The 24,147-nt window shown below is 45.0% G+C and overlaps 3 protein-coding genes across 5 annotated transcripts in view; 2 read left to right on the top strand and 1 right to left on the bottom strand.

Annotated features, from left to right (window-relative positions):
- AURKA (aurora kinase A) overlaps positions 1-17,064 on the bottom strand; it is a gene marked incomplete at its 5' end in the record, with an annotated part of 31,842 nt that extends 14,778 nt beyond the window's left edge. The window contains one exon of the mRNA XM_011370184.2: positions 17,043-17,064. Within this exon, the coding sequence (XP_011368486.2) occupies positions 17,043-17,064 (22 nt within the window). The remainder of the gene's footprint in view (positions 1-17,042) is intronic.
- Positions 4,075-13,101, top strand: CSTF1 (cleavage stimulation factor subunit 1). 3 transcript variants are annotated; one of them, XM_011370171.2, is made up of 6 exons: positions 4,075-4,231; positions 6,139-6,338; positions 7,713-7,990; positions 8,140-8,337; positions 9,153-9,543; positions 12,270-13,101. In XM_011370171.2, exons 2-6 carry the CDS (start codon positions 6,170-6,172, stop codon positions 12,527-12,529), a joined length of 1,296 nt encoding a protein of 431 aa, XP_011368473.1. In that variant the 5' UTR covers positions 4,075-4,231; positions 6,139-6,169; the 3' UTR covers positions 12,530-13,101. The 3 variants fall into 3 exon arrangements, with proteins under 3 accessions (XP_011368473.1, XP_011368472.1, XP_023392380.1); XM_011370170.2 differs by lacking the exon at positions 4,075-4,231 and adding an exon at positions 4,254-4,404; XM_023536612.1 differs by lacking the exon at positions 4,075-4,231 and adding an exon at positions 4,994-5,237.
- A 1,278-nt stretch (positions 17,065-18,342) lies between the features above and the next one.
- The window catches only part of CASS4 (Cas scaffolding protein family member 4), a 29,714-nt gene continuing 23,909 nt past the window's right edge, over positions 18,343-24,147 (top strand). Inside the window, 4 exon segments of the mRNA XM_011370183.2 lie at positions 18,343-18,357; positions 19,040-19,080; positions 19,203-19,296; positions 19,298-19,345. Of these exon segments, the coding sequence (XP_011368485.2) occupies positions 18,343-18,357; positions 19,040-19,080; positions 19,203-19,296; positions 19,298-19,345 (198 nt within the window).

The raw sequence follows: 24,147 nt of genomic DNA, 5'->3' as shown, positions 1-24,147 counted from the left end.
GAGAGGCTTTCTAAGTAAAAGGTCAATTACTTCTGAAATTAGCAGCACTACAACACAGGCATTCAGGTGGCAAATAAAGAAGTACTTTAAACAGAGCAATTTTCTCAAATGATCTTTATCAAAGGAACTGAGAATCAAAACAGTGACTCGGGTTAACTTTTTTCTAACTGGCCAGTTTTATACCTTCAGCCAGTAAAAAAGGGTCAGTATCTATTTATTTGAAGTTAAAGACTTCTAAAAACCCGAGCCCCACCCCACAAAGAAAACTCAAGCAATATTATTCTTATGCTGATTTCTTAGAAGGAAACCTCACTGGGGATCACTTATATTAAAGGATCTTTATACGAGGGACTCATTCACTCAGTTGCTTCGCAAATATTCATTAAACGCTAAGAGGCCCAGGGACCTTGCCTCCGTGAAGCCTTCCTGGATTCCAACCTGCCCCACCCTGAACCAAGCGCCCTCCTCAGAATTACTCCAAGCCTACAGATATGTAATAAGGCGTGGTATTGGCTCCCACACCTCCCCAACAGGACTCTAAATTCCTCAAGGTCAAAGACCATGTGCCCTCGCCACCATCATCCCTGTATCTGGCTCAGAACCCAGCTCCAAGTGGGGTCCCAGGAGAAATTCCCTAACATGCCACCTGGCATCCCTCCGTGCTTACTGCTCCCTGAATCAAGATCAGAACGAACTGTGGCAAAGAAGTTAATTTCTAGCAAGCAAGTATTAGCGCCTATTGTGTACATTATTATCCTGCATACAGTGGAGAATACAGATACTCAAACAGTTAACTATAAGATAAAGGAGAACAAAAAAAAGATACGGTAGAGAATCGACAAAATGTTACTGCTGAAGCAGAGAGGAGTGATGAATTCACGTCCAGGAATGTGGGGAGGGGTCTAAAGTTACAAACCCAAAGGGAAGGTGAAAGGAATTCCAGGTAGACAAGCGACCTCCTCTGGGTGTCAGAAACGGGACTGAGACTGCGGATTATTCGATTTACCTTAACAGGCCCTGGGATGCAGTTTTCTTTAGATTTGTCCATGATGCCTGAAAAGAAAAAAAGAACCTTGATTTATACAAACCCACCTGCTACAAAGTAGTTATGCTAGACCAGGTTATAGCTCTTGACCAAAAAGCCTCAACAAGAGACTTTCATTTTTTCTATGTCCAAATGAAGCTGATACGGAGCAATATTTTCTCATGTGATATAATGTACAGGTGTGGGGCTTAGATAATGTTCAAGTGTGGGCGTTTTCCCCATAACACCCGCCCCCCACACGCAATACACTGCATCCCCTCCCCTCCCTGGTACTCAAACTCCGCTCCTGAAATGACTCCTTCTGCTCCATCATCTCCTACTAGATCACTTCCACGAGTACACAAGCCTGTTGCCATGCCTGCAGCTCAATTAAAAAAAAAACCTCTTTACCCATTAACTGACTCGAGCTATGACATCTCTGGCCTCCCCTTTCAACAGCAAAGCTCTGGAACAGTTGTCCACACTGGTCATCTCTACTACCTGCTACTTACTTCTCTCACCCTCAAGCCCACTCCCATTGGGGCCTTTATCCCCAGTAAGGAGGGAGTTGGAGCGGGTGTAGTCAACCTTATGACTGACTCCTACTGTCCAAATCCAAACGTCAATTACTTGCATTCTAGGCAGCATGACCAGTTCGATCACTAATTTTCTACTTTCTTCACTTAACTTAGACTTAAGCCTATGAAGTCTCAGGAGGTGGACAGTGGCCACGCTCAGACCTTATCTCCTCATCTATTGCACACCGGCCATACAGGGTTCCTTTCTTTCCTCGAAGAAGTCCCCTGCCACAGGGCCTTTGCACTTCCTGTTCCCTCTATCTATAAGGCTTTTCCTCATAATAGAAATGCAGCTTCCTCCTTCATTTCATTCAGTCTCTGCTCAGATGTCCCCTTTCGGACCATCTTTCCTTTACTATTTCTTCATAGTCTTTATTTAACTTCTTATTATTTGTACTTGTTTACTGTCTGTCTCCCCAGACTCAGATATCCAGCTATCTCCTCGGGATCTCCAAAGTAGGCTCCAAGAGATCAAGGGCTTAGTCTCATTTTGTTCACTGCCTCCCCCAGAACCCAGAACATGCCTGGCACATGGCATGGATGCCAATGTCTGGGGAATAAATTAATCCATTAACATACGCAAATCGACCACAATAGTTTATAATACTTAGTAAGCCAATACTGTGAGTCAGGCGCCAACCTGTCAAGTAAGTAGACCATAAACAAGAAAGCAGAAACCTTTCTGTATTTCCTACCCAGGTGCTCTCTGAATTCTAGAATCCAATCAGAAAGCACTCCCTGCTCCCAGGCTTTCACATCCATTTCATGCATATGCAAATCACTCCACCTTGAAGATGAGACTGTGGCTAAAGAGCCTAGAGTCGTACCTCAAACAGTGGGTTAGTAGAAACAATAAACAAAAAGAAGGATACATGCTGGTGGTATGCAAACGTTAACTTCTCACACGCCCTACTGCTTTCTCCGCTTTTCCTATCAATTATAAGCAACAAACTAATCAGATCACATAGCCCTAAGGACATGTAGTCAACATTCTTCCACAGAAACTACAGACATTTGCTCCAATTTAATATTATTATCCTTCTCAGGAACATTTATAACAATAAGCAGAATGGAATAAGATTTTGATCCAGAAATTCTGGAGATCGCCCAGGAAGACTGCTTCTCAGGTGATTCTGGTTTACAGCCAGGTTCAGGAGTCACGTGACCAGATGACCTTCACAAGGTTCCCGCAGTTCAAACCAGAGATCCTGCTATTTTACATAGAGAAACGGATAGATCTAATAGCACTGTGGGTTTAGACTTTTCCCTCCTTCAAGGAACCCACTAATATCTGCATAAATGAAGAAGAGTAGAGAGGAAATGAAATGAGTATGTTGCTGAAAAGCATTTAATTCAGATGAGAAAAGTTGAGGAAGAGGAGACATTAAAAGTCAAGGGCAGTAGCTACATCTACATCACAAGGATGGCTGGTAGAGACTTTCAGGCCCAACCCCAGACCTAACAGATCAGATCCTAGATGATTACTAGTTCTCAATGAAACATCAGAATCACCTGGAGAGCATGATAAAACTAAACACCGGAATCCTACAGCCAAGACCTTCAGATTCAGTTGGTGGGTCTATATGTTTAACAAAGACCCTCAAGTAATCTCGACAAGAGAGGCCTAAGGTTTAAAAGGCGCTAGCCCAGGAAGACCTCTACGAGATCATCATCGGTTCACCCACTCATCCGTCTAGCAGGACAACGGCCTCTCCCGGCTATTCTATCCAAAGCAGCCTCCGGTAAGCCACACACATTACTGTTTTGTTTCTTTTGTAACACTCGTCCCTATCGGAAGTTATCTTGCTAGTTCGTCTAATTCTCCCCACCCCCACTAGAACGTAGATTCCAAAACAGCAATGGGATTCTCATTCAGTGAGCACCTGGGTACGTAGTTTTCCTTCCTACCCAGGTGCTCACTGAATACGAGAATCCTATCAGAAGGCACCCCCGCCCCCACCCCAACAACCCCATTCATTCCAGGTGTTTAATGAACACCAAGAGGCCTTTTACAGGGAGCCTTGGTGCCCAGGAACAGATGGAAGAGCGCCTACAAAGCACAGGGGGGACGGAGGACGGGGAGGGGCGGGGGACAGAGGGACAGGCGTAGGACGGAGGGGGACCGAGGGAGGCCTTCTCACCCCGACTCTTCCATCCCGGGCCTGGCAGCCCCGCCGCCCGCTAACAGGCCGCCCAGGCCGGCTGTCTTTGCCCGCCCGCCCGCCTCACAGAGCCGCTCCATGGACCGGGCACCTGTTAGCTCCTACCTCCGACCCACGGCCGCCGAGTCCTCCCGAGAGCCCAGCCGTTAGGATTCAAAGAGTCATTTTAAATAGGAGTTAAACTCTCTGCTCCGAAAGCTGATTGGCCTGGGCTGGAGAGGCGCTGCCTTTTCATTGGCTCACGGCGAGTCGCGTTCCGGGCCGGCGCCCACGGCGCGCAGGCGCACTTGTTCCGCAGGGCCCCGGAAGTGGCGGAGCCAACGGCCCCGCAGACCCCTGGCCGTTCCGGTGCCCGCCGTGCTCTCCGGGACGCGGCATTTGCTCTGTGAGACAGAAGCCCCTCTGCGTCAGGACTGCCACGTAGGGGATAAAGTCGGAGGAAGTGAACGGACTCCTCGAAGGCGCCAGTACGTAAGATGGCGAGACGGGGCTGGCGAGAGTGGGCCGATCGATAGCACGGCGCTCGGCGCGGCGCCCTGGGCGCGTGCGCAGTGGCTGTGCGCTCGGAGCGATCGATCCGGCAGGGCTTGGGCGTCCATTTTTCTGGGAGAGAGCAGGAGGCCGAGAGCCGGACTAGCGGGTACCGGGGGCCGGGGTGCGGGGGGAATGGCCGAGGCGGTCGGCTGCGGCCCCTAAGGGGCCACGGGAAGAGCTGGGGTGAGCGGGGAAGGGGCGATAGCGCGGGGCGTGCGCCCCGAGTTGCCGGGCTGGGCCTGCACACCCCTGCTCTTCTTCAGAGGCCTCGCTCTGTTCTTAGTGCGTCTCTGTGCTGTCATAGTGGCGGAGCACACGGTGACGGCCGGTCTGTGTTCTCACCCTGGCCCCTCTTCCAGTTCCGGGAAGATCCAGTCCTGGGTTGGGTCCTTCTGGCCCCCGGCGTCCTCACGTGCAAATTGGGGGTGGTAATTAGGCGCTTACTAGCCCAGCCAGAGAGCGTCCTATGGGAGTTGAGAAGCGGGGCTCATCCTCCCTTTCCTTTTTTTAAATCTCTGTAAACCTCTCGATGCTCCTGGCGTGAATGAATAGACAGGGTAGAACAGCGGTCAAGTTCTGGGCTCTGGTGTGGACAATCCTGGCGGCCACTTTCACGTCGGACGAGTTACTTGGCCCCATTTTACTCTCAGTGGGTTTCTTAATCTCCTCGATCCAGCATCATCTCTGTTGTTTCCTCGTTTTGTCTACACAAGCATAGATTTGTGTCCATATGCTTCTACATGTACTTAAATACACGATTATTTTATGCAATGAGCTAATGCTTATAAAGTGCTTAGCATGGTGCCTGGCAAGGGCTTAATAAATGTTAGCTGTTGTTATTAACGCCCATCAGTACAGCACAGTAAGAACACAGGCTCCAGGGTCAGATAGCCTGCGTTAGGATCCAGGCTCTGCCATTTGCAGACTGTTCGATTCCGGGTGAGTTCATCTCTCTAAGGCCTCAGGTTGCCCATCTCTAAAATAGGATTAAATGAGGATTGAATGAAGTAATGCCTATTAGTTTTTTATGTGATGTGTTAGTACTGTACTGAGTGTCCAGTAAATTTTAGCTAGTTTATCATTAAGTTATTAAAGAGCACTAGAGAAAGTGTTCAGGAACAACGGTCCCTATAGAGGCAAGCCGCCTAAGTTCTAGTAGCCTCAGTAATTCTCCAGAGGGAGTTCTGTAGTTAGAAAACATGGTTTCCCACCGCTTTCCTATAACAACCCCTGTAAAGTAAAGCAATACCGGGAGGTTCTGGTGTTCCTGCTCGCTCACTCCCTTTCTTTCTCTTATTCACCTCTTTCCCATGCTCTCCTTCCAGTTTCTTCTCTGCCATAACTATCTTTCTGCATGTAATATAACAAACAACCTCAGTTGCTTTAAAACATGTTTTAAGAATGAATGTAACTGACATTACTAAACATACAGCTCGGCTGGTGGAAACAGTAGTGTCTAGACGTCCAACAACAGCAGCTATCTGTTGCAAACACTGGTCAACATTAAGAGGAAGTGGAAGATTCTGGGTTAGCAAGAAAGAATAAAAATTGCTGTTGCGTAGTTTGGCAGAGAAAAACTCTACTGTAAATATCAGTTAACATGATTTGAATAATTTCTGTGTGCCACTCTGCTCAGTGCTTTACATGCACTGTCTTGTTTAACCTTCACTAACTTATTTAACAGCCGAGGAACCTGATCTCAGAAACAAGGTCGCTGATCAAAGATGATGCAGGTAGCAGAGCTGGGATTTAAGCCCTACAGGTCTGATCCAGTTTCTTTGTGGCTTCTGCGATTCACTAGTGCATCTCCCCTTCACCGTCCACCTGTTTTCTCTTGCAGCTGGTGAGAAGTTGTGTTCCTCTTCTCCAAGATGTACAGGACCAAAGTGGGCTTGAAGGACCGCCAGCAGCTCTACAAGCTGATCATTAGCCAGCTGCTCTACGACGGCTACATCAGCATTGCTAACGGCCTCATCAATGAGATCAAGCCTCAGTCTGTCTGTGCACCCTCAGAGCAGCTCCTGCATCTCATCAAACTAGGTAGCTTGGGAATGCAGATTCGTTGATCCCATGACAAGGTTTCAGATGTTTTTACACATCAGAGTCTTTCAAGATATTTCCATTTAGTTTTAATGCCTAATATGAGTCAAGTACAGTGCTAGAGACTGAAGAAGTAAACATAGTCCAGATTATGAAGACTTCGAGCTGGTCCTAGCCTCAAGATCTTTATACGAATTATCTGGAGCATTCTGTCATTGTATTATTGACTTTCTTCAAGTCTTGGCTCAAATTGTCATCTCAGAGTCCTTTTTACCTCTTCTAAAATAATCCCACTATCTTCCCTAGTTACTCTAAAACAAGCAGCCCATTTCCTTCCTAATAGTCACTGTCTCCAAATTTCTTTATTCTGTATTGTTTCCCACGTAATCTTTGCCTCCCCCCGCAAAAAAAACAACAACCTCAGTAAAGATCAGGACCTTGTCTTGTTTGACAGTATTTGCTGGTATTTGCCTGGGTCATGGAAGACACTCAATAAAACATAGAATTGCCAGACGTGCTTATACTCTTTGACTTGGCAGTGCCGACTGTGAGAATTTGTCCTGAGGAAATAAAATGAATACAACCGAAATGCACAAAAATGTGTCATTAGTCATAAATGTTCTTATATTCATAAAATTGGATCCAACAACATGACGTAAATGAATATTTACTACACTGGCCAGATGTTTTATTCTGTGTGAATAAATGAACAAGTAAATCACAACATGCTATATAGTGTGGTTCTATTTTTGTTTTAAGATATCAAACAACTTCGTGCACAGAGAAAGACCCAGAAGAATTCCTACCACCGTGTTAATATCCAGGTGATATACGGTCATTTTTATTGTTCATCTGGATTTCTGATTTTTCTATGATAATAAACATACTGTTTATATGATATGTGAAGTTATTTTAAAATTTAAAACGCATAGTCTTGATAAGCTTCACCTTACTTAAATATCAGCATTCCTTCAGATATGATTCACTAGTGTTAACGCTAACAATGCATCTGACTTAATGAGCTTCAGAGCTGCTGCTAACATCTCAGCGCTGAAAACACTAGAACTCAGAATAGGAAATAAATGGACGATTTAACTACAGAACTATATTTTGAGTTTCTGTAGTTGTATTTAAAGCAGAGAATTTCAGAAGCAAAAATCATGGGGAGGTGACTTTACCTATTGGAGCATGGCCTTCCACAGTGTCACCGGGCATTGCACCCTGGTCAGTACACCTGGTTCTGTAAAGTATCAGGTGTCACGTACCTCCAAGAAATAGTAAGGTGACATTGGCAAACCTGTGATTTAGACTCGGAACTTTGTCTTGGCCTTTTAAAATACCATTTTTCATGCCCTTAATTTTTATGCCTTTCAGGAATGGAAAATGACGACACTGCAGTTCAGTACGCGATTGGCCGCTCAGATACGGTGGCCCCAGGCACAGGAATTGACCTGGAATTTGATGCAGATGTCCAGACTATGTCCCCAGAGGCTTCAGAGTATGAAACCTGCTATGTCACATCCCATAAAGGACCATGCCGTGTAGCCACCTACAGTAGAGATGGACAATTAATAGCTACTGGATCTGCTGATGCCTCCATAAAGATACTCGACACAGAAAGAATGTTGGCCAAAAGTGCCATGCCAATAGAGGTAAAAATTCCTGCACCGTACTTAGCTTTTGCCTTTTGTTCATTCATGGGACAATGAGAGAATAGTTTAAACCACCTTTAACTTAGCATAGTTGTAGATTGTGTACTTTGAGTCAGATTTTATACTTTGCACATTTCTTGTTGGTCTAGGTCATGATGAATGAGACTGCACAGCAGAATATGGAAAACCACCCAGTGATTCGGACTCTCTATGACCACGTGGATGAAGTCACATGTCTCGCTTTCCACCCAACAGAACAGATCCTTGCCTCTGGTTCGAGGGATTATACTCTCAAATTATTTGATTATTCCAAACCATCTGCGAAAAGAGCCTTCAAATACATTCAGGTCAGGAATTTTTGGAAAGAAGCTTTACGTTTTCTCTAAATACAGTGAACTAGTGTATGACTGTTCTCTTTAGTCTCAGTGATCAGCCTATAGAACAAGAGTCCAGCAATAAGGACGTGTGCCACATGTGGCACATGAGTCAGATTTCATTGGTATATAGTTTACATGCTGTCATGCGCCTGCTTCTTCTGGCCAGTCAGGACTGCTGCTGGTCACAGTTCGTGCAGCCAAGAGTTCAGAATCCTTATCACTCTTTAAAGGTTGCAGATCCTTGTTTAAAAATGGAACACGACCAGCTTCACCAGATTGTAACATGGGAATAAAATATTACTCAGTATTTGAAACTATCGGGTGTTTGGTGGAAAAGTGACGTTTGATACCTTGTTTTGAAAATGCAGTTCAGAAACATGTTTCAGTAGTGGCTTCCACCTTTTAATAACTTAATTTTTTACTCAATATTTAGAGCCCTGGGACAAATTAACGAAGCTATCCTTGCATACAAGTTATGTTTATCTTCATTAATCGTGTGTGTACATATCGTAGATTGATGATATTCCATTCTGAGCACTCAGCGCTCATTTGCAAATAAACTTGTCCCACGGTTTTTGGCATAATCTCACCAGTACGCAGTTTTGGAAATCTGTTCAAATGATACGTTCATGTATTCCAGAAAGAACTTTGTTTCTTCTTCTATCCGTGTAACATCTGACCATTGTTTTATGGATTCTTGGCATCAGCCAAATATTTTCCACATTTCCTCTGGATATAATTGTTCACCGGTTGATCATTTAATGTTAACGTTTCTGCCCTAACAGGAAGCCGAAATGTTACGCTCCATCTCCTTTCACCCTTCCGGAGACTTTATACTCGTTGGGACGCAGCATCCTACGCTTCGGCTCTATGATATCAACACGTTTCAGTGTTTCGTCTCTTGCAATCCTCAAGATCAGCACACCGACGCCATATGTTCCGTTAATTACAATCCTAGTGCCAATATGTATGTGACTGGTAGCAAGGACGGCTGCATCAAGTTATGGGACGGTGTTTCGAATCGGTGCATCACGACTTTTGAGAAAGCACATGACGGTGCTGAAGTTTGTTCTGCCATTTTTTCCAAAAATTCCAAATACATTCTTTCAAGTGGAAAAGACTCTGTAGCTAAACTTTGGGAAATATCAACAGGACGAACGCTGGTCAGATACACAGGTATGTGAGGAATTGATACTAGTTAACATTTCTATAGCCTTTTACAGTTTCCAGAACTCTTAGGAGGAGAACAAGCCTGAGGTTAAATATTTTAGCCAAGGCCACAGTTACTAAGAGGCAGAACTGGAAATAGAGCCACAGTTTCTTACCTTTGATCTTCTCACTGCATTACAGCTTAAACTAGATCTGATTCCTTAGAAGTAACATTTGAGAACCTGGTGGTCCATTTGTAGACTGATGGCCTCCCCTTTTCCCATAAAAACACGAAACTAGAGAAAAGCTGCGGTAAGTGTACGCATTAGGGAGGGAAGGGCTGGGAGGGAAAATGTGGACCCATTCCTAAGCGAGCAGAGGTGGCCCCCAAAGAAGACCACAGGTCTTAACAGATCTAGGCATCAAGGGGGCCCTTCAGACAGGACAGCAAAATGAAATTCATCTGGTTCTCATTCATTCACGTAGGGCTTTAATTTGTAACAGTTGTGCCTGTGAGCTCTTTATGACGAGATTTGAATTTATCCTGTCACTACTAGTCTGTTCAAGTCTAGTTAGTTCTAGTGAATGTTAAAAGATTGTGTCTCCTCCTGTGCTTGGTAGAAACAAAGGCTGTTATGTTGTAGAAAACTTCAGCTAGTTTCCTCTGTCGTGAGGTGTTTGTGTCATGATAAAATCGCCATGATTATAACTCGGAAAGTCACAAACTATTCAAAGGGACTCTGCCATGGTGGTCTTAGTTAGCATTTTGGGGAAGAAAATGGAGGAGTCGGTGACATCCGAACCACTAGGGTGCAGCATAACCTACCTTAGGTTTAGCTTGTTGAAACTGAAGTTTGCTTCCTGCTCTGCGGACGGTAGGTGCAACTAGCAAGTTATTTTTATCGTAATTCTTGGTGACTTCATTGAAACACTTACTTTTGTATGAAGCCATTTTGAAAAATATCTGATGATTACTATGAAAAGACTGCTTGTTGCAAAAACAAGATAAAAAGTGATCAAAGTGAAAATGCGAAGGCCTCCTCTTTAGAAGTAACAGCCTCAGTTTGAGTGTGGTGAGTGCGGAGGGGGAGCCAGGCCGCTGACTGTGCTTGGTTTGCTTTCGTTAGGAATGTTTGGGATGTTTCACGGTTGTATGTGGTTTGGTTTCAGTGGAGAATTGGGATTTTATTTATTTATTTTATTTTTTTATGTGTGAATTTGGGATTTGATTTTAAAATGAGATTACACTAAATGTGTATGCAAAATCCGGTTTTTCCGATTCACAGGTTAAGACCCCTTGGTGTCGGCACATTTGGATCTGTGTTTCCAGTGTTAACGTTTGGTTTGAATTCAAACTAAATGAAATAATGAAGGAAAAGGAAAAACTACCAAGTAAACGTTACAAATTTTGATGTTAAAAATTAATCAGCACTATAAACAAAATTAGAATGCCGAAGTAGGGGGAAAATACCCATAGCATAGATAATAGACATATGTCAGATATTAATGAACACAAGGAAAGGTAAATAACCAACCTCACTGTAAACCTAAGACATTAAAAGGTATTTTGTCCTCATCAGATTTCAGGAATTCACAAGGTTGTTATCTATTATTGATAAACGTTTCAGGAAATCAGGAATGCCAGTTAGTAAAATATTTCTGAAGGGCAGTTTGGTGTCACATATCAAAATTTTAAGTATATGTATTTTTGTCTGGCTAAATCCACTCTTAGAAATTCAATCTAGAAGGATTCTTGGCCAGCGTGCACATGCACACACAGAAAGGTGACCCTCCCAGCATTATCTGGGGTAGTGGAAAGTTAGACACGTAAATGTCCACCAAGAAGCAGTGAGTACATTGTTGTTACTCATCTTTTTGTGGCTCGCAGCCTTTAAAAGTATTCGTAGTAACATTTGTTGAGCATTTACACCGCAGAGCTGGATGTGCGTTCCATCTCCTTTAACCCACAGCAATCTTGTGCGTGGGTGTCGTGCCAGATCTGACACCAAGTTTGTATTTTTACCCATTAAGCTATATTCTCTATTCATAGATCTCCACTACATACTACTGGATAAAAACTGCATATGGTGTGTGCTCTGATTAATATAATTTACAAGTGAGTGTATAACACAGAGATATTTGGGAAAGATAATCATCAAAGTAGTGACTGGGTGTAAAACTATTAGGCAGGATTTTTTCATGCTTTATATAGTACTTTAAGCATATCTTTTTTTCATGGTCATAAAAGAAACATAAAGCTTCCTTTTGGACAGTGGATGCTCATATGTTCCAGTAATTCTGTTCCTAGAGATTTAACCCTGAGGAACTAATGTGTTCTGTACAAAAAAATGTTATCGTAACATCACTTACAGTTCGATACAAACTAAACGCCTCGCAGAAGTAAGAAAATGGGAACTCGAACCCAACAGAAAGTTGATTTAACTATGATAGAAAAGACATGTATGTGGCACAACTTTTGTATTTTAAGGTTTTTATGCCTAGAAGTGAGTCAGGACGTTAACAGTGTTGCCGGGGGTAGCTGGCCCAGAGGTGATTTTTTTATATATATACTTTAATTTTCGAGTTTCCAAACTTGCACCATAAACGTGTGCTACTTCCACACTTTTTAAATGCTGTGTTCCCAGCGACAGGCTTAATCACAGAAGCGGAGCAGCCCGGGGGGCCTGGGTGTGGACCGGGGGAGCATTTTGGGGAGTGGGCGGCGCCCGGGGTAACCTCTCGTCTCTGCGCAGGCGCGGGCCTGAGCGGCCGGCAGGTGCACCGGACGCAGGCGGTCTTCAACCACACGGAGGACTACGTGTTGCTGCCGGACGAGCGGACCATCAGCCTGTGCTGCTGGGACTCGCGGACGGCCGAGCGCCGCAACCTGCTGTCGCTGGGCCACAACAACATCGTGCGCTGCATCGTGCACTCGCCCACCAACCCTGGCTTCATGACGTGCAGCGACGACTTCAGAGCCAGGTTCTGGTACCGGAGGTCCACCACCGACTAGGCCGCGTCCTGCCGCAGGCTTCTCTCCGCGAGCCGGCCCCTCCCTCCCCGTGTCCCGTCAGCCACCAGCCTCAGTAGTAAGTCGTTGCACCATCTCTGGCAGTGGGGCTGCCACCTCTACGGCCTTCTTGGATTTGGACAAAAGAATCTTTTTTTACCTTGATGTAGAATCATGGTGGAAAAAGTGGGAAACGCAGATCTGTGCGGTTCTGCATTCACTGATTATTACAGTGTGATTTTCATCGCTTTTGTAAATACAGGACTTGCCATTTCTCTTGAATCTCCTGATCATTTGAAGAAGGATAGAGTATTAAAGTGCTTTCTAGATCTCAAGTGGCTCTGTCGCGAGGAATCTCCACCGGGTTCTCTTGTCTCTCGTGCCTGGTCTCGTGCCACACCCTCTGTATATTCCCTTTCATAATACATTTTGGCAGATGAATAGGCATACTGCTCTGAGAATCAAGAGTTTTGTGCCATATTAAAACCATTTTAGAGACTCTATCAATTCTTTTCTAAAGTGACATCATTCTGATGATAAAGCTCAATAAAATTAATGGCCAGTTTTCCTGAAAATGTGTAGGTGACATCTTTTGTCAGACCTACCCTTTTATTACCTGCAGTGCTTTTGTTCACTAAATGTATTTGTCATAAGGTTATTACCGTTTGATGGGAAACGTAATTTTGGAAATTACCTTCAATCTAATCAAAATTAGGTGAGCCCACTACTGCTCAGGGGTGCTGCTTATCTTCACGAATTATTAAAACAATTGACTTTGTTCTTACGTCATTTTAAATCTTATCTTCCAGCATGAACCAAAACTACTCATCGTAGATGTACATGGCAACTGTGTTCTCAGAAGATTTTTTTTTTTTTTTTTTTGGCAACCAACTGATTCGAGTTTTCTTTTTCTTGAAACTTTTTAGAAGGTGACAATATTCCTCTGGATTCATCTCAAACTGGGTCAGAGAACCCCAAACTCCCTTCCCCCACCACACACACACACACACACACACACACACACACACGCAACTTTGGTTTATATTTATCCCCAAATACACATACCTCATGACCTGGGTAGGAGTGCCTAGAAATATCATTTGGGATCATTTAGTAAAAATATTAACCAGATTAAAGTAATTGTCTTATGCTCTAGGAATTATAAAGTCTTCTGTAGTTTATTGCATAAAAATTCTGCTTTAGTCATCCTTAAGGATCATTTTAACTCTTTGAACCATTCGACGCATTCTTAACATGTTAAATCACAGAGTTTGAGTTCAGATTTACAAAGAGCTACATTTTTTTGGTCCATAGTGAGTAAATTTATTTTGATTTCGTATCCCGATCCCCTTGTATCTGAACTTTGACCATCTGTGGGTACTGCTTTTGTAAGATTAAAGGAAAGCTACTGAATAGGAACAAAGATAACCAGTTCTAGCAAAAAAAATTACCAAATTTCCCACTTGTTTTTCTGACTTCTCTTTTGCTTTCAACCTGTCAAACTCTGCAGGAGCAATTGACCGTTTCTGTTTTTCCTGCTCTTGGCACGTGCACTGGAGACCACTCAGCACTCCTCAGATGAGTTCCACTGGGACTTTTGAGCTGTTGATGAATTAAAGTGATAATACCGACTCTTTCCAGTTTGGGGAATAGTGTCAGCAATGGATCTGTAGTTTCAGGACTTCTCTTTACAAGATCAAGATACTTTTGTGTGTTTCCAAAATGGACTTTTAACATTCTTTTTCCCTTTTAAAAGTTACAGTAAGGTTTTGAACGGGCGTAAATGCCAGGAATGTTACATGGACTTGGTATCCACACATCGTTAACTGCACCACATAAACCCCAGCGCTCAGATGGTGAATAATATCTGTTATTTTTTAAAGATATGTGATTTCTAAAATAAACTTTTTATATATAATGCTTTAATGCTAGTTCACTTTTTTGGGAGTTTGCTGTGACTGTTTCCGTATTTGCACGTAAGTTCTCAAATAGCGGTTATGACTTTGAACTGGTCTGAAAACTTTTCAGTTTCTTTAGTGCTTTGTTTTATAGTTTAATCACCTTTAGCTGTGCAGCTTTGCCCTCTACTCTCTACAAACTTAAAGACTCGCGTGTAATTTCATTATTTTAGATCATTCCGGCTTAAGCTCTGGTTTCCTTTAGGAAGGGCGATGCTGGGGGCGGGTGGGGGGCATCAGCATCAGCTCCACTCCTGACTTGTCTGTGCTGAGGCAAGGCGTCCCTCTCTGGCCCGCAGCTTCCTTTTCTGTGATAAAAAGCTTACTCAAAATCATCCCCAACATGCACTTCAGGCAATGAAGCTTTTTTTTAAAACGCATCATGACATAAATAGATTTGGGAGAGGGGGAGGCATTTACTTAGCGGGGGGAGACTTCTGTTCCTAAAAATATGGCAGACCAGATACTCTCAAGAACACTTGTAGTACAAACCTGGATAGAATTTGTATTTAAGCTCTAGACAGATAGCTGAGCTAGCAGGAAAGCAAGGAGGAAATCCCTGAGGCCAAACCAGAAAGTGTTGGGGGGCGAGGAGGGCTGTCAGCTGGTTACACCCCGCTGGTTTCTTAAGCCCTCTTGCCCCAATTTCTGAGCTGAGTCTTTACAGGGCGGGAACTTTGATCAGGATGCAAAAGGAAAGCCAGAACCCAGAAAGAGTCTGCCTCTGAAAGGAAGAACTTGACAAAAAGCCTGCAAAAGCTTGCTCAGGTTTGCAGGCGGGGCTGGGGTGCTGGCAGGGGGGGGGTCTTCTCTGAAAATCACATCAGTGAGCTTTCTCCAAGCAAGGCTGGAACGATTCACAGCACCTGTGAGGCCAGAAGCGCAAGCAGAGAGTTGAAGGCAGCTCCAGTTGGTTGTGGCCACAAGTGCCTTACAGAAGCCGGCACAAGTTCTCCGTGGAAGGACACGTCCTGACTCCAGGCCTCGTATTTCCCAGACAAAGCTCTAAGAATCATGGGTCCAAAATCGAATAAATGCGGAACAGCCACCGTGATGAGAATCAAATCAGAAACGAGTCAGACTTGGAAAGCCAGTTCCCGCCGACAGCGTTTTCCTCCAGCTGTATGCCCCCTCTACCCCATAGCACGTCCTTGCCATTCATTTTCACGTCTTCCTCTGAGTCCTTTACCTTCTCAATCTCGGGGTCAAAATTCAGGGAATCAAACTGAATTATCGCTACTAATTATGTAGAATCCAGCCCTCCCTTTATGATCTATGCATCAGGGTGTATAGATGTGTTCGTTGGCAATTTATGAAATTCCACTTTGACCAAAAGAGCTATCTGTGATTTACCTTCACAAGGTTAAAATCTGCCTGATAAATCAGATGATTTGAAAGCAGTGCCGCCTGGAATTTCCTCCAAGCCTTTCATGCTTTGGACATTCTAAGTGAGCGGTCCCCAACCTTGCTGGCACCAGGGACCGGTACTCCCATGAGAATCCAGTGCCCGATGAGCTGAGGTGGGGCTGAGGCGGCGATGCCGGTGCTGGGGAGTGGCTGCCGACACAGATGATGGTTCACTTGTTTTTCTGTAGTTCACCTCTTGCTGTGGGCCCTGGTTCTAACAGGCCACAGACGGGTACCGGTTCTCAGCCTGGGGATCGGGGACCCCTATTCTAAGTCACGTTTAGCTGTACTTTCGTAAGTCAGGTATTGAGTACCCAGTGTTTGAATACTGCCACTCCAGGAGCTTGAGAGCTGAAAATCCACATGAAAACAGCAAAGCACATAAAAACCAGCTCAGTACACAAAAGCTCCTCCTGCACATTTATTACAAGCTATCAAAGTACAGCGATCAGACTCACTAGATTCAGAAAAAAATCCAAATTACTTTTCTCAGTAGCATATTTGTCAAGAGGGGAAATAGTTGCCTCAATAGAGTCTCCGGAACTTGGTTCTCTCGAACTCTAGCTGTTTCAACCTTCGGTCAGCAAGATATTATGAAAGCCAGCCAGTTCCCTAGAAGCATTAATTCTTGCAATATTTGTGCACATAACAGACTCATTTGCCTTAAGAACATGAATGAATGACAGGAAAATGTCTAAAGGCTTTTATTCAGAAAAAATGGTAGCGAGACCAAATAACCAGACTGAGAAGTCAGGCTCCTAATTTACAGAAACTACACTCGTTTCTAAGTAGGAGCGAGTCTGTGTAATTCCAGGGCCAAATCATCACTTTTGTGCCTTGGTTCTGTTCTGGTTTTGGTCGAGGCTGTTTTTCCTCAGAAAAGGCATGCAAATGACAGCATTCTAATCTGTGCTGTGAGCGTTGGGGTCAGCCCTTCACGACTGGCAAGAATCACTGTCGGGAGCTTACCGATGTGATGGGAAACATCTAAACTTGAGTTGGTTGAAGTCGGTCTTCTATTTTTTCCAAGAGACCTGGGTTCAGATCCTGTCTCTGTCACTTCACTATGTGACCTTGAGCGAGTTTGTCTCTCCTTTTAACTTTTTTCAAATGTATTCAAAAGTCAAGAATACAATAAAAACAATAGTTGCCAGGGGGTGGGGGCAGTGGCGGTGACTGCTAATGGATATGGGGTTTCTTTTGGGGGTGATTTTCTGAAAATGGATAGTGGTGATGGCGGCACAACTCTGAATATATCAAAAAAAAATAATAGATTGTATTTTTTTAAAGGGTGAATTTTGTGGTATGTAAATTATATTTAAAGCTGTTGTTTAATTGAACGTCAACAGTACAGAGCGGTGAATCTCCAAGTGCCTATCACTCAGACGCCCCAATTTTAAGCTCACAGCCAATCTTGCTTCACCTCTATCTCTATCCACTTCCCCTTTCTTGAATCATTTTGAAGCGAATTTCAGATATATTTTATCTGTATCTCAATATATATCTCAGATAAGGACTTTTTAAAAACAATCCTAACATTATACCTTAAAATAGTGACATCAATTAATATCACATCTTCATACCTAGTGAGTTTTCAAATTTCTTTATAAGTGATTGGTTTTGAATTAGACTCCAAATAAGGCCGATACATTGTGGCTTGTTGTCTTTTAAGTCTCTTTTAATCTTTAGAGTCCACCTCTGCCTTTTTTTTTTCCCTTTGCAGTTTATTTATTGAAGGAACTAGTTTGGTCGTTTGGCCAAATTCTCTCTCTCTCTCCCTAAGTGTTAGGAGTATGTGATTTTTGTTTTAGAAAGTAATCTATTTCATAGATTGTCACCCTGGAACTGTGAGACAGGCAGCCTTACCTTGATAGAGCAGTTGCATCCTCCTCATCTGAGATGCGACAGGCCCCATGCCCCACAGGCACAGGAGCTGGTAGAGCCCCAAAAAAAGGCTCCCAGAAACCATCTGCTATTTGTAGTGCCCTTTGCCTTACAAATGTCACGGTGCTGTTGCGGCAGCCCATTTTAATGATGACTTATTGTTTAAGACTAATACAATAAAATACTTCCTAAAATACTTCTGCTAGTCCAGGCCGCCATTTATAACCTCAGGCTTATGACTCATGGCTCTTTCATATGAATCGTCTTGTTTTCCTTAAATGGAACTTGCTCATTCCACCTGTTTTCTCCCCTCTTCTCCCATCTCTGCTGTCCGTGCTTTGTGGGTCTCCACTTTGAACTTGTTACGAAGTCAGTCTTGTTCATTCTGTGGGGTCACTGTTCTCTCCGTCACCTGCTCCCATGAGCAGCACAGCGGTCACTCGGACCCAGAAGTAAACTTCCCACAATGATAACAGTTTAAAATCTAGATCGTCTCGGCCGGAAGTTGGTCAGCCATTTCCATCTCCAGGTCCTTCCAGGTGCTGACTTTAGGGAACTACACACGAGATGACCAGCAGACAAGTGACGTCTTCACAGGAAGGAAGGGAGCTTGCTGGAGATGGAACGTGAGCCAGGCTGGGCACCAGTTGGTCTAAATGAGATAAAAATGCAAACGTGGCTGGCGAGGAGGCGTCTGCTCCCCTGTGGATTCTCTCTGGATGCCGGGTCTGAATTTAGGGAAAGTAAAAAAGACAGCCAAGTAATGCTGAACATCGCATGACCTAGTACTGTGGTTTCCAGTGCGGATGGCGGGTTGGCAAGGTTTAAGAGATAACATAATGGCATTGATACGTGCTCAGCCGAGCCCCGGTGCGGTGTCAGCACTCAGCAAACGCTCACCCTTAAGTGCTGTGAGCAACGCCCCAGAGGTGGGCATGGAGGGCAGAGCAGGCAGCCCTGCAGCCCTGAGCGGGAGAGGCTTGGCGGGGCAGGGTCATTTAAGGCAGTCAGTCCCTTTGACCAGTGTTCCCCTGGCTGTCGCAGGGCCAGCATTGGAGGGCAGGAAGGATGGAACACTGAAATTCGGTCCGGTGACCTCTGCGAGGAAAATGAGCTGGGTCTGGGGGCGGGAGTCGCTCCGGGGCGGGAATGTTGTGTGATCACACACTCAGCTCTCAGAGTAGGAACTGAAAGCTCGAAAGCAGAAGAGGGGGTGTTTTTTGTTTCTCTTCTTTTGTGGTTTCACACAGCAAATGTATGACAGTCTCTGCTTCTAAGCGAACGGAGCCGCCGGTCATGCACTGAGTAAGTGTGTCCTGGATTTCTCGTGTCCCTTCCTTGAGCCCTTTCATTTTACTCCTCTCCTGCTTTCCGGAAAGTTGGCCAGCTGGGAGGATCTTCTTGACAATTTCCCATGTTGTCCATAGAATTCGGTTTCTGAGAACCGGCCAGACGTATACAGTGACATTGCATAACCTGCCTGCGAAGCCAGAGATATCAGCTGTGGAGCGCCGTGGGGCTCATTCTACCCAACATGAGAGGGTCGAGTGCCATGGACAGGGCGTCCAAGGTAAGTGGCGGGGCTTCTGAATGGGCAGGGGGCCAAACATCCGTTAGGGTTAACGACAGTGACAGATTTTCATTCCGAGTTTCTAATGAAGTCAAAGGGTGAATACTAGTAAGATTCGGGTTTGAAATGGGCAGGTTTAACGTAAGCGTGGAAAAGGCGTGTACTGTAAACCAGTTGGATTCAGAGGTGGATGGAAATTACTTTCTAGCTCCTGGGGCTGCTAACACAATCTATCACTTTGCGTCCGTTCGCCTTCTAACTTGAGCGAGACCTCAGCCCTCCCTGACCTCCCCTTTCCCTGGACCCCGAGGATCCTCGGTGTCACTCCCAAGTGTCCTGAGGGGAGCTATGCTCCGTCTCCAGCACAGAGCCCCGTTGTGGGCCTCAGCCTCCTGCGCCGAGTCCACGGTGGGCATCACCCTGCTATCTTCCCGTTAACTCTTGTATTGACAAGTGTGAGTGGAGCTCAAGTCTGTGACGTGAATCAAAAAAGATTCACTATTTAGAAAATCGAGATGGCTACGAAAAAAATGGCTCAGACACAAGGAAAGTGAAGCTCAAGGATGTTCTTGCTATATCTTTTAAAAATGTCAGTAGCACAGGAAAGATAGAAATGAAGCAATGACTAAATGGCGAGCCTACTTACATGAGTTCAATACGTGATTTATTTTTACAATAATAATCCAGGTTTTATTAGTGGAATTTGTAGCTGAGTGACTCATGACATCCTCTTTTATAGAGACGGTATGTAAATACCTTAGTTAGAATATCGTACCCAACTATTTTCTTTGAAATTTTTTTAACCATTGGGAAAATGGAAAAAAAATAATTCAGTAAATCCCTACATTTAAATCCTCTATCGAGACTCACCAGTTCCTGACGCTTTGCCGCATGTGTCTGCATTTATTTGTATATCTTGAGAAACAGCACATACTCTGTGGTTATCGTTCTCGTCCAATCGTTTGAAAACGAACATGGCAGATACAATGACACGTCTTCTAAAAACAAGGACATCGTCCTGCAGAACTCCAATGTCATTGTCACACCCAAGAAAAATTACCAATGAATCGATAATGCCATTCTAATATTCAGCTCACATCCACATTTGCCAAAAATATCCTGTCTAGCTTTTTTGGCTGTTGTGATTGGTCTGTGCTTGTTTACTTTCCAACCCAGGATTCATTCCAAGATGTTGCACTGTCTGTCAGTTCTCTGTCATCCTTAATCTGGAACAATCTGCTACTACTGATTGTTTTTCATAACATTGGCATCTTTTCTGAATTTCCCAGCTTTTTTAGGTCTTAGACTTCTTTTTATTCACACGCCACTCTTTCTGCCTAATTTCTATGGCACTTTACCATTTGTAATTAACATGTATATGTGCATATAACTTCAAGCTGGCATTTCCGGCATCCCCATGAAGTCCTGTTATCAATAAATACTACACAGATAGCCGTAGCTGACACGTACTGACTGTCCGTCTGCCAGGCCCGGTGCCGCTTGCATTTTCCATCACATCCTCACATCTCCGTGAGATCAAGGTGCTACTCTCATCCCCACTTTACAGATGAGGAAAGTGAGGATTCATTGACTTGCCAGCTCGCACGCCAGTGAGCCAGCAAACTTTTCCTACAGACCCAGATAGTATTTTATGCCTCGAGGGCAACCTACGATCTCTGTTGCATATTCTTTGTTTTTACAACTGTTTAAACACACAAAATCATTCTTGACTCTTGGCTCGATCATCTGGATTTGGTCCACTAGTCATGGAGCAGGCCATCCCGTGTCCTAACGTCCTAGAAGGCCACCTCAGCTCGTTCGTGTCACTTCCTCCCAGGAATGGCACACCAGGGCAAGGACCCCAGTCTTCAACTCCCGGCCCAGAGGCTCCTGTAGGGTATCCCTGCAGAAATGTCAGAGCACGTAGAAGGCGATGTTCTTCCTAAAGGCTTGACACAGACAGGACCCGTCCCTGAGCCGCGGCTGTGCGTCTTGCCTGTCATGGTGAAAAGTACATACCATAGTTCCGTTCATTTTGGCGCCGTCTTACGTTTAAAGCCTACCTTGTCGTTCGGTCGCTTTTTAAATGGTCACACCGTGCTTTAAAGGGGTCATACCGTGTACGCGGGTCTCAGCTTTGGTGCCTCTGACTTTAAAGCAACCCCCACTTTCTTCGGGCACCCCAGATCACCTTTCACACCCTGCTGCTGACCCATGACAGGGGCCGCTGCACGCTGACCGCCCTTTCTGGCCGTTCCCCACGTTGCTATTTGCCAGCCAGCCGTTCGCCGTCAGAGCTTTCGCCTCTGTGCATAGAAGATTCTGTGTAATTGTCTGACTTTCACTTGGTTTTTCCCTAACGGTTTTATAAAACAAGGTGAAACTGAGAAATAAGCATCACGGCATTAGCGAAAGGAAACGCTAGCCTCAAATAGAACGATTGCGACAAAGGACGAATCATGACGCGTGGCAAAGTGGTGACTCCGACATCTGGTGTGTCGCACGGGCCTATCGCACCGGAGCTGACTGACTCCGTGTTCTGCGCCGTCCACGACGTGCCACAAAATTAGATCGAAAGGATAAGGCGACTGCGCGATTTTATGATACATAGTCCTCGTTTGGGATTTTTGGTAGTTTGAAAAGTGCCCTATTTACGAAAATAGAGTCTGCGTGTACCTCAGCGACACAGTCCCATCTATGGCAAGTTGGGTTCGCTTCCGAGTGTGTGTGTGTGTGTGTGTGTGTGTGTGTGTGTGTGGTGTGTCCACGCACACACACCAGTAGAGGTGATCTTAAACTTAGCATCTTTGGGCATAGCCATCTTATCTCGCTGGGGAGTGTCCAGCAGTTGGAGGAGGATTACCAGGATGTGGGGAGCAGCTTCAGGCCCTCCTTGCACCTTATGGCTCTGAGCTGGCTAGCAAGACGTTTTATGCTCAGCCCTGCCCGATCCCACCCCCCAGCTCCCCTCCCGCGTTCCTTCCCCTTCTGTCCTGCTGTGCCCACCCTTGGAGTGCTCCTCTCTCACTGAGGCTGGGTCACCGGGGTCCTCGACGCAAGCGTCTCCCCAACCCAGAGGCTCCTCCGATCCACCCCGTCTACATCGCCTCCCCGTCACTCTCATCGTCTGGCTCGTCGTCACTGATCGAGATCTGAAACTCTCTCTCCTTTGTCTCCCCCTCTGGAAAGTCAGCTCCGTGAAGGACAGACCCGGGCTTTCCTGTTCAGTGCTGTATCACTATGCCCAGAGCAGTGCCTGCACATAGTAGGTGCTCAATAAATGTTCGGTGTTGGTACGTGAATGGATAGGAGGTCATGAGGGATGCAGGTGGAACCCTTGCGACACAGCCCTGCCTCGGGGACAGGAGCAGCACTTCCTGGTTGTCAGGGGTCTGGGAGCTGAGGTGTTCACCGCCTCTCACGTCTCTAAACAGTGACCTGTCCCCAAGCTGACACTCGTAGGTTCCTGAAACTGGGCTATGCCTTCCCCAGAGCCAGATGTTGCCCCAGATCTGCACCTTTGCAATTGAAGTCACGGTCACAAGGACCCGTGGCCTCCCTCTGACCTGATCCAGAAGCTTCATCCCTTCACCCACCTCACAAGGCAAAACGGCCCAGACACACCACCCGGCTTGAAAACACAAGTCATTGTTCACTGTTTAGCCATTTACCCAACTCACAGTTTCTGGGCTCTGGGGGTTCAGAAAGTCAGTGAATGAGTAAATGGACACAGTGACTTCAGGGGATGAGAGCTGCCATAAAGAAAATAAAACAGGGTGATCCGAGAGGTGATGGACAGAAAGGGCCTCTCTGGAGACCTGAGTGATGGGAAGGGCATGGCAGGCAGAGAGAACAGCAAACCAAAGGCCTTGCAGTAGGAGCAAATTTCGCAGGTATCTGTAAACAGGCCGGTGTCCTCGGAGCCGGGCAAGCAAGGGAGAGAGTGGCCAGAAATGAGATGTCAGGGGTCAGCGAGGCCGGCCCTGTGAGAACTCAAAAGGGCACTCGACTTGTGAAGGAAGCCACTGGCTCGTTTAAAGCAGGAGGTGACGTGATCCGATGTAACAGGTCTCTCCGACGGCTATGCAACAAACGGACCACGGGTAGGAAGGACAGAAGCGGGGCATGATGGGAAGCAGGCGCAGGTGGCCTCGTTCTGCATTTTGGACGGTACCGTCCTATTCTCAGTGGACACGGAGAAGAATCGTTTGCTCTGTCTTTTGAAAAAAATACAACTTTTGGTGTTTGAGACCATCAGGGGATGTGAGCAGAAAGAATGGTAAAGAAAGTGAGAATAGCTTGTAATTTTACTGCATGTGCTTATACATATACCTTTTTATTTTTATTTTTTTAGGAACTGGTTTTTTTTGTTGTTTTTTTTTTGCCAACCTTCCATTTTCTGTTGACAAAAAAAAAAACCCTTTCGCTCATTGAACAAATACTGAGTGCCTACTATGTGTCAGGCACTGTTCTTAATGCTACAGAGAACAAAAGTATCTAGTCTTTTTTTTCTCAATATTTACTAAATTGTCATTATAGTTATTTTTAAAAATCCATTACGTTTTATTATTCCTGACCCTGCTTAATAACTTTTATTCTTTTAACATGTATGTGCTCTAGAGCTCACTTAAGAAAAAAAAAAAAAGCTAACCAGAACACCACCACCACCCAAGAGTTTACAAAGTCTGTTACAAGGCTATTCAGAGGAAACTGGCCTATGTGATAATGGAATGGAGTGACCATAGAAACGTAAGGTGACCATTTGGGGACTGTGATGACTAAGAAAGGAAATGACAAGTGCT

The sequence above is a fragment of the Pteropus vampyrus genome, unplaced genomic scaffold (genome assembly GCF_000151845.1).
Source record: "Pteropus vampyrus isolate Shadow unplaced genomic scaffold, Pvam_2.0 Scaffold162, whole genome shotgun sequence".
Taxonomy (NCBI): Eukaryota; Metazoa; Chordata; class Mammalia; order Chiroptera; family Pteropodidae; genus Pteropus; species Pteropus vampyrus.
This window is presented reverse-complemented; position numbering and strand designations above follow the sequence as displayed.